A 10,751-nucleotide genomic window follows, 5' to 3' on the forward strand; every position below is an offset into this window, starting at 1 on the left:
TTATCGAAAAGTTTTTATTGGGTTACCTCTTCGCCATTCTCGATCTTAACACCAGCGCCCATATTTGAATGGGTTGGAAAAGTATAATGGAATAAGGTAATACAAGTTGTAGGTGTAAAAAGCCTAGTTAAGCTCGATATAAACACGCCAATGCAAGGAGAGGGTGTAACAACTGACTAGTTTCGACGTTATTACGTCTCATCGAGCGGTTTAACAACCCTCGTTCGGATTTGAGTCCTTCGACTGTTTCCCGGAACTTAATATACCTGGTGACACGTTTAATAAGTTTTTCCACAGATGTGGAAGCGCAAATAGCTACTCGGGGAGCGTTTCTTTGAAAAATCTTGCAGGCAAACGTCGCATTTAAATGTTTTGTTTTCGCTATGCGAAACCAAATGACTGTTTAGGTTAGACATCGTTCTAAAAGATTCCGGGCAAATTTGACATTTGAAAGGTCTGTTCTCGTGTGTGCGTAAATGATATATCAAGGATTCCTTGTACGCATACGATTTTGAACAAATATCGCATTCGTACAAATTTTCCCGTGTATGGAGACGCGTATGCGATTTCAAATGGCTTTTGCATAAAAACGACTTTGGACATTCGTCACATTTGAACGGTTTTTCTGCCGCATGGACACCGACGTGCGCTTTCAAATTTTTTTTGTCGTTAAATGATTCGGAACAAATTTTACAATCGAAAGTTTGTTCGCCGGTGTGGAGCTGCGAATGGGAGTTGAGGGACGATTTTAACTTGAACGTTTTCGAACAAACGTCACATTTGAACGATTTTTCGTCCGTGTGACAAGTCTTGTGTTTCTGTAAAGTTTTGTTGGAAGGAAAGGCTTTCGAACAGATGTCACATTTGAAAGGTCTCTCTCCCGTGTGTGTACGTAAATGGTATACCAACGATTCCTTGTATGCGAAGGATTTCGAACAAATTTCGCAATTAAACGGTTTTTTACCAGTGTGAATGTGCGAATGCTTATTCAGGGACGATTTAAATTTGAATGTTGTCGAACAAACGTCACATTCGAACGGTCTTTCGTCCGTGTGACATTTCTTATGTTTTTGTAAAGTGTTATTAGAAGGGAAGGATTTCGAACAGATGTCGCATTTAAACGGTTTTTCCCCCGTGTGGGAAAGTAAATGATTTACCAAGGACACTTTTTGCGCAAAGGATTTTGAACAGTAATCACATTTGAAAGATTTTATCCTTGTATGCCTGCGCAAGTGGCCATTGAATAATTGCTTGTGGGCGAATGATTTCGAACAAATGTCGCATTTAAACGGTTTTAATCCGGTGTGGATCTGCGAATGTTTGTTTAGGGAATATTTCGCTTTGAAGGTTACCGAACAAACGTCACATTTGAACGGTCTTTCGTCCGTGTGACATTTTTGGTGTTTTCGTAAAGTGCTGTTGGCGGGAAACGATTTCGAACAGATGTCGCATTTAAACGGTCTCTCCCCCGTGTGTGTACGTAAATGATAGATCAACGATCCTCTGTATGGATAAGATTTTGAACAAATGTCACATTCGAAAGGTGTTTCGATCATGTGTGTACTCAAGTTACGGATGAAACTCTGTTTTTGTGTGGAAGGTTTCGAGGAAATATTCGATTCGATTGGGTCATTATCAAAATCGATTTCTTTTTTAATCGATTTTAATTGCGTTTTATCGACGTTTCTATTTTTATTTTTCAAAAAATGTTCCGTTGAAGTATGTAGAAGATATTCTTCTTTTTTCACGCACATTTTTCCACATAATTGACACACGAAAATCCCATGTTCGCCCGAATATTTACCATCGAATAATTTCCCTGAAATTCGAAAATACTCAAATTTGGATATGAACATTCACAAATCCAAAGTTAACACCCTTCAAAGCTCCTAACTCTTAAATTTGTTATAACGACATCTATCGGATAATCTTTAAACCTCTTGAATCAAAAGCTGCATTTTGCATTCGGTCGTCATTCTTCAAAATATGCTCAATAGTCCAAGAGCCGGGTTTTTTTTTTAATAAAAAACGTTCAGAAGTGTCCCTTAAATGTAAATCCAAGTGTACGTCATTTCAGCCGCCATCTTGAAAAACACGTTTTATTGAATATCTCGCGAACCCCGCATCGTACGACAAAAATTGTTCTGATCATTATTGTAGATAATAATATTTCCCATCTTTTTTATTTGAAACTTTTTTTTATATAACGCATAGGTTTTTAATTATAGCGCTCCAAACTTTTTCCAATATGGTTTTTGCTATAAATGCTACGGGTACAAGTTTCCAATGAAATTTATAGAAAATTTTATGCTCTACAATTCAGTTACCACCATTTTTAAATTATCATTGACCATTAGATACTAAATATTCAACATATTTAACAAAAACATTATTGAAATAAGTTTGGAGCGCTATAATTATAAACCTATGCGTTATATAAAAAAAAGTTTCAAATAAAAAAGATGGGAAATGTTATTATCTACAATAATGATCTTTACAATTTTTGTCGTACGATGCGCGGTTCGCGAGATATTTAATAAAACGTGTTTTTCAAGATGGCGGCTGAAGTGAAGCCCCCCCCCCCTCATGACGCACACTTGGATTTACATTTAAGGATCACCCCTGAACATATTAAAAAAAAATTTGTTCCCGTACGTTTTTTTTTTCAAAACGTACTTTTTTGGTTGCAGCCCTTGGACTATATGATGATGATTTTTAACTAAATACTGCGTGGAATACGAGAAATATTTAAAAAAGTGACTGTGTAACTGTTCTATTAAAACATAAGGTGACGAAGCCATAATTAATTGCAAATGTACACCAGTGGTACCCAAACTGTTTTGTCCGGGGACCCACATTAATTTTGAAAATTTGACCCACATATCACTACAATAACTAATATTTCTAATTATTACCGCGAAATTTCTCTTCTGAAGACAAAACAGAGTACGAAAAAACACTTTTAATTCAAAATCTTGAAATTAAACTAATAAATAATAAAAAAAAATTAAAAAAGACTTATGGAGCTGGTGTTTACGATTTACAATAAACTCTATGAAAGTTTAAAGCTTTTTCTATAAATATTTTTTAAATATACCAAAGTAGACGATGCTCTCTCACACAAATAGTGGTTGAAAACCCCATCAGATCTTTCAAAGCTATGTTTGAAGGAACTATATACTCCCCCCTGGCCTTTATCCAAAATAGAACAAGTTTGAGACATCAAAAGCATTTTTTTCCATTTTGTCGACCCATCTTTCAAGTTTTTTAATGCTTCGATCTTATCTTACACATAGAACGTGTGGACGTCCTTTCCTTGAAGTGTGAAATTGAAAATGTTGAAGGTACTGGAAACGTCACTTTAATATGCAAGCTGTATTAGCCAGTTTTCATCATGTAGCATTTCCAAAAATTTTTCCCCATCGTCATTTTCCATCAAAAATAATCTTAATCCATCACGAAGCTCTTGAGAGCCCCCGTACTTCACTACGAAGCAAGTCTTTCTTTCAGGCTTCCATTCAAACCTTTGACAGCAAGAGCGTCTCGATGCAGGCTAGTTAACAGAAGGAGTGACCGCCCTCACTCTGGCAATCAAACCTAAGTAGACCCCACACTTAACACGAGCAACATCAGTCCAACACATTTTGTCTATTTTCTTTCATTATCTGTAATAAACTCATCGAAACATTCAAAAATCTCTTCCCCTGTTATTTTTGACTCATTTTGTTTCAAAACTGTGACCACTGACTGTTTTACTGCATCTGACTTTTGATCTATTTTTGTTTTTACAGTTTTATTAGAAAGAAGAATTCGGCTGATTTTTTTGTTACCTTTTCAGTAAATAAATCTTCAGATATTAATTTTTTCAAAGAAGTATTTTTGATTTCGTAGTTAGAAGTTAAAAATAAGTGTTTTTAATCATTTGTTTCCGTGACCCACCCAAATTTCTCCTGCAACCCATAGTTTGGGAACCACTGATGTAAACTATTAGCTTTTTTGCCTGATTTGACTCATTTGTTGGAAAACGACTTAGGAGGTTTTGATTTACTTTGTCTTATAACAAAATATTGCTGAAGAATAGACTTCTGTGGCTTTGATTAAAATCTAATTTGCGATATGATTTTTTTTAATTTAATAGTACATTTTTTGTTCTCAACATGTACGGAGGCATGAGAAGGAATGAATTTATAATATCGCTAGTTCCAAATTCAAAAGGAACTAATTGTAGGTCATATTCCTACAGAATAGATAGTACCTAAAATTCAGCATTATCAGAAATGAATAAACTATTTACTAATAATTATGCTCTAGAAAAAAATAAAATCAATAGAAATGAAAGACAAAATTAGTTTCTAACCAAAAATAAAACAAAGTAGACACCCATATTGACAATTGGATCAAAGATATAAAAACTCACACATAAAAAAAGCAAATACAAAAAACAGAAGTGAGATTCAAAAGAAAAACAGAGAATAATAAATAAACCACCCCCACAAGCCTTACACCTGAAAAGGTAGGAAGGCATCATAATTAAATAGCAAAACAATTGTTCTAGTTGGGAACTATGTTACAAGCTCTTAACAAATCAAATGATTCCAAATAAATTTCAGTTAAATACATAATCGTATATTATAAATGTTGCTCACCTCTAAATTTAATAGGCCTCCTATATTTCCATTTGTTTTCATTTCTCCCATACTGTTGATCAAAGTAATTGCAATCTGTTTTATATTGAACATTATATTCATCCATGAAATCGGTAATTAAATCATCATTTTCCTCTTGTTTAAAACTATGCGTATTTTCTATTAAAACACCCAATACAGGTAAGATTGTTTTTTTATCCAAATCTTCTTTGATATTTTGTTTATTTTCGATTAAAACACATGATGTATGTGGAATTGGTTTTTCATCAGAATCTTTCTCCACCTTCTCGTTGAAAATATCGATTTCTTCCTTGAAGCTGTTCTCCTGTTTTATACATAATTCATTTTCCGTCGAATTCACGATTTGGTCATTGTCTTCCATATTATTATCCATTTCATATATTCAAAAGTAACTATTCAGTTACCAAACATTCTTTCCGTAAACTAGACAATTATAATTAATTATGAACTTAACTTGTCACTAAAGACCACAAAAACATAAGAGCATATATCACTGATTATTATTTTCTAGTTTTTTGTATAGTTCTTTGAAATTATACGAATTACGATTAAAAATCTGGTTAGATTGGTAAATAGTATTTTGTCATCGCTTCAAATTTAGTAACTTTTCTAGTTATTATATATATAAATATATAAAAACAGAGTATAATGTTCGCAAATGCTCATTTTGAATAGTTTATACAGTCTTTGATTAATCCAGGTTTATTTGTTGTAACGAACCTTTCTAGTTATAATCATAAACATAATAATATCACTATAGGTTTGCTCTTGGTAGCTGCACCGGAACTCTACTGAACTGGACCAGTGCGGACTAGTTCATGAGTGTATAGAATTAGTTCGATCGGATACAAAGAACGATATAGTGCAGAGAGCAATGAGGCATTTGTTGATTTTGTATTTGATGTGATTCAGACCTTGTAGTTTTACTTTTTGATATTTTACATTCGTCTGATGATGAAGGTATAGTGCCACCGTTTCCAGATTACACTTATTGCACTGCACTGGCTGAACTGACTAGACCCAGTGCAAACAGTACAGTGACTGGGTGAGCTAGTTCTCTTGCACTGCTATTAAGAACAGAGACACTAGCACTGGTTCTGCTACAAAGAACGCTTTACTGTACACTTCTTGATTTAGTTCTGCGAGTGTAGCTACCAAGAACCAACCTTATATCTATGATTCTAATAGTCCTTGTTTTGCACTAAAAAAAGTTATTAGGTGGCTATATTGTTTACTCATGATTGTTCTATCCACGATATTAAGGTAGGTTATGTGATATATAATGTCGGCCGAGCACAAAAATTTTAGTTTCAGACTTATTGATTAATTAATATTTATAGGCATGTGAATCTGTGAAGACATAGCTTTATGTATGTTCTAAACAACTGTCACTTGTCAAACTTACTAGTGGAAGGGAAGTTTAAATCTAACAGTATAACTTATGAGTTACGCGTATTAAGATGTTTAGTGAAAAAAATTAATATTGTTATCATATATCATATCATGGGTGTAATAGAGGTAAGATTCAAAATAACGTGTAGTGAATAATATTTTATTTCTACTCAGGATCAAGAAGTACAAGAACTAAAACTTAATAACTAGAAAGAGTTATAATATGGAACACATTCCATAAAATATTTATAGAATAACACACAATTAAATTACCTATAAAGTGAAGAATTTGATTAAATGGATATAAATTTATATCAGAATTAATAATTATACGGTGTTTCTAAAATAGTATGAAATATTTGTGTTGGTTCTATCTTTTTTTTTTGTTTTTTTAGAAAAAACCGTAAGTACAATTTATTTAACACGTTGACTGCCAAGGCAATTTTATTTATAACAAAAATCTTTTTAATGAAGTTGGCTGCTCCTAGAGATTAAGCGCGCGCGAAAGTTTAATTTTACGTTTTGTGCATATGTTTTGATGGTATATGTGTACATATGTTTGTTTATTGTGTTACCTCTTGGCCATTCACGACCATAACACTAGCGCCCATAGTTGGATGGGTTGGTAAAGGATAAGGGAAGCTAGGGAGGGGCGAGGAATTTGAAATTATGGGAATGGATAGGGTTAGTAAACAAGTTGCCCTGGAAAGGGCTTAGTGAGACCACTCTTCTGGTTTTCGATACTAAATTTCATTACTTGTTCGAGTTATTTAGAGTCGGATTGATCTTCACATTTAATAGGTTTTTCACAAATGTGGAAGCGCAAATAGCTACTCGGGGATCGTTTCTGAGAAAAATCTTGCAAGCAAATGTCGCATTTAAAGGGGTTGTTTTCATTATGCGAAAGCAAATGACTGTTTAGGTTAGACATAGTTTTAAAAGATTCCGAACAAATTTCACATTTATGTGCGTGACATTGCATATGTTGTTTTAAACTATTTTTAAGCAGAAACGATTTCGAACAAATTTCACATCGATACTGTCTTTCCTCCGTGTGTGTATTTAAATGGTGTACCAACGATTCTTTATACGCATAGGTTTTTGAACAAATGTCACATTTGAAAGGATTTTCCTCCTTGTGTGTGAGTAAATGATTTATCAACGATTTTTTATGTGCGTACGATTTAGAACAAATATCACATTTGAAAGGTTTTTCTCCCGTGTGCCTATGTAAGTGAAATACGAATAAACGTTTTCGGGTAAAAGATTTTGAACAAACTTCACATTTAAACGGTTTTTCCCCTACATGGATAAGCATATGTGATGTAAGACTGTTTTTATGTGGGAAAGATTTTGAACAAATTTCGCAATTAAACAGTTTCTGATTAGAGTGAATCTGGGAATGTTTGCTTAGGGAATATTTCGCTTTGAAGGTTACCAAACAAACATCACATTTATACGGACTTTCATCTGTGTGACATTTTTCATGTTTCTGTGTAGTGCTTTTACCAGGGAGGGATTTTGAAAAAATTTCATATCTGAATGGTGTTTCTTCTGTATGTGTACGTGAATGATATATTAACGATTCTTTATGTGTATAGGATTTCGAACAAATGTCACATTTATATGGTCTTTCCCCCGTGTGTGTATTTAAATGATACTTTAATGATTCTTTATGTGCATAGGTTTTTGAACATATGTCACATTTGAAAGGTTTTTCTTTTCTGTGTGTACGTAAGTGATATATTAATGATTCTTTATGTGCATAAGATTTTAAACAATTATCACATTTGAAAGGTTTTTCCCCAGTGTGCCCACGCAAGTGACGAATGTACAACTGTTTTTGGGTATAAGATTTCGAACAAATTTCACATTTGAAAGGTTTTTCCCCTCTGTGTGTACGTAAATGATATATTAAGGATTCCTTATATGCATACGATTTTGAACAAATATCACATTCGTACAAATTTTCCCTTGTATGGAAACGCGTATGCGATTTCAAATGGCTTTTACATAAAAACGATTTTGGACATTTGTCACATTTAAACGGTTTTTCTCCTATGTGGATACCAATATGCGCCTTTAAATTTTTTTTGTCGCCAAAAGCTTTCGAACAAATTTTACAATCGAAAGGTTTTTCTCCGGTGTGAATCTGCAAATGAACGTTTAAGGACGATTTTAATTTGAATGTTTTCGAACAAACGTCACATTTGAACGGTCTTTCGTCCGTGTGACACGTCTTATGTTTCTGTAAAGTGCTCTTAGCAGGAAAGGCTTTCGAACAGATATCACATTTGAAAGGTTTCTCTCCTGTGTGTGTACGTAAATGATATACCAACGATTCCTTGTATGCGAAGGATTTTGAACAAATTTCACAATTAAACGGTTTTTTACCAGTGTGAATGTGTGAATGGGTATTTAAAGAAAATTTTGTTTTGAATGTTTGTGAACAAATGTCACATTTATAAGGTCTTTCGCCCGTGTGTGTACGTGAATGGTATACCAACGATTCTTTGTGTGCATAGGATTTTGTACATTTATCACATTTGTAAGGTTTTTCCCCCGTGTGCTGACGTAAATGATGTGTCAATAGAAATTTATAGATGAATAATTTTGAACAGACATCACATTCATACGGTTTATCAATTGTGTGCCATCGTTTATGCCTTTTCAAATTATATTTACTTGGAAAATATTTAGAACAAATTTCACATTTGAAAGAATTTTTCTCAGTGTGTTGACGCAAGTGTATACTCAAATTATTTGGTTGCTCGAAAGTTTTAGAGCAAATATTACATTTGAATGGAGTATTATCAAAATCGATTTCTTTTTTAATCGAAACAGTCGATATTAATTGCGTTTTATCAACAGCTTTCTTTTTAGTTTTCACAAAATGTTTTGTTGAAATATGTAGATGATATTCGTCCATTTTCACATACATATTTCCACATTCTTGACACTCAAAAATCCCATTAAACTTATCATGTTTACTCAAATATTTTCCATCGAATAATTTTCCTAAAATTTGGAAATATGTAAGAAGTTTTTCTAATAATTACATATGCTTAGTCCATATCTTAGCCTAACATGAAAAGGCAATCTAAAAAGTTAATTGAAATGACAGAAAATCCTAGAATAGAGTTATAGAAGAAAAACTAATAAACAGAATAGGAGCTTTATGTAAAGAAGTTAAAATTAAAAGAATCAAAAATAGAGTTTTAAATACATCGAAACAGAAATGAGATTTATAAGAAAAACACAGTATAAATAAATAAATAACCCCCACAAGCCTTACACCTGAGAAGGTAGGAAGGCATCAGAATTAACTAGCATGACTGTACTAGTTGGGAACTACAAGCTCTCAACAAATCAAATGATTCCAAACACATTTTAATTGAGGATATAATCATGTATGTTGCTTACCTCTAAATTTAATTGGCCTGCTATATTTCCTTTTGTTTTCATTTCTTCGATACTGTTCATCAAAGTAATTGCAATCTGATTTATATTGAACATTATATTCATTCACGAAATCGGTAATTAAATCATCATTTTCCTCTTGTTTAATACTATGCGTATTTTCTATTAAAGCACCCGATACAGGCAAAATTGTTTTTTTATCCAAATCTTCCTTGATATTTTGAATATTTTCGATTAAAACACTTGAAGTATGTGGAATTGGTTTTGCATCAAAATCTTTCTCCACATTCTCTTTAAAAATATTGATTTCTTCTTTGAAGCTAGTTTGTTCTATTCCCAATTCAAGATCGTCACTATTCTCCTGTTTTACACAAACTAATTCATTTTCCGTCGAACTCACTATTAGGTCATTGTCTTCCATATTATTTTCCATTTCATATATTCAAAAGCAACTATTTAACACTTGACACACATTTGTAGTTTCTATTTTTTAATAATTTTCTTTATATGTGAAATAATTTATGAAGTGAATCTTAATACAGCATAAACATTACAGTTGTTACCAAACATTCTTCCCGTAAACAATTTACAACTACAATTAATTATGAAGTTAACCTGTCACTAAAGACCACAAACATAAGAACATCTAACAGATTATTTTCTTTATACGCCTATCGTATAGTTCTATATAACTGTCGAATCGGGAATATATCCCAACAAGAACTTTGTAAGTTGAATAGTATTTTGTCATTGCTTCCGATTTAGTAACTTTTCTAATGATTTATAGTAGTGTGATTCAAGTTTCCTAAAATTGTCCTAGTTTAAAAACATAGTATTCGCAAATGCTAAATTTTGAATGATTTATATAGTTTTGAATTAATCCAGGTTTATTTGATGTTTGATGACATTATATTTTTCAATTAAATTGATTTGTTCCAATTATAGACATATTAATATTACTATTTCTATGATTCTTAGGCATAATTCAATAGGTTGAACGACATAATGTTGATATCTATGGTTTTAATATTTCAAATATTAATTTTTCTATGATATTTAAAGGCATTTGATATCCGTAGCTTTATGTACGTTCAAATCAACTGTCATTTGTCAAATTTTCTATTGGAAGGGATGTTCAAATTTGATAGTATTACTTGTTAGTTTTAAGTATTTAGACGTTAAGTGAATAAAATTGATATTGTTATCATATATGGATGTAATAGAGGTAGAATTAAAAATAACGTGTAGTGAATAATATTTTATTTCTACTCA

The 10,751-nt window shown here is 32.4% G+C and overlaps 1 protein-coding gene across 1 annotated transcript; it reads right to left on the minus strand.

Moving 5' to 3' along the window:
- Window positions 1–278: 278 nt before the first annotated feature.
- LOC130447822 (zinc finger protein 62-like) lies at window positions 279–10,376 on the minus strand. The gene is made up of 4 exons (XM_056784854.1): window positions 9,483–10,376; window positions 6,832–9,077; window positions 4,647–5,046; window positions 279–1,819 (listed from the first exon to the last, which is right to left on the minus strand). Exons 1-4 carry the CDS (start codon window positions 9,910–9,912, stop codon window positions 279–281), a joined length of 4,617 nt encoding a protein of 1,538 aa, XP_056640832.1. The 5' UTR covers window positions 9,913–10,376.
- Window positions 10,377–10,751: the final 375 nt, after the last annotated feature.

This window comes from Diorhabda sublineata, chromosome 8, assembly GCF_026230105.1.
Source record: "Diorhabda sublineata isolate icDioSubl1.1 chromosome 8, icDioSubl1.1, whole genome shotgun sequence".
Lineage (NCBI taxonomy): Eukaryota > Metazoa > Arthropoda > Insecta > Coleoptera > Chrysomelidae > Diorhabda > Diorhabda sublineata.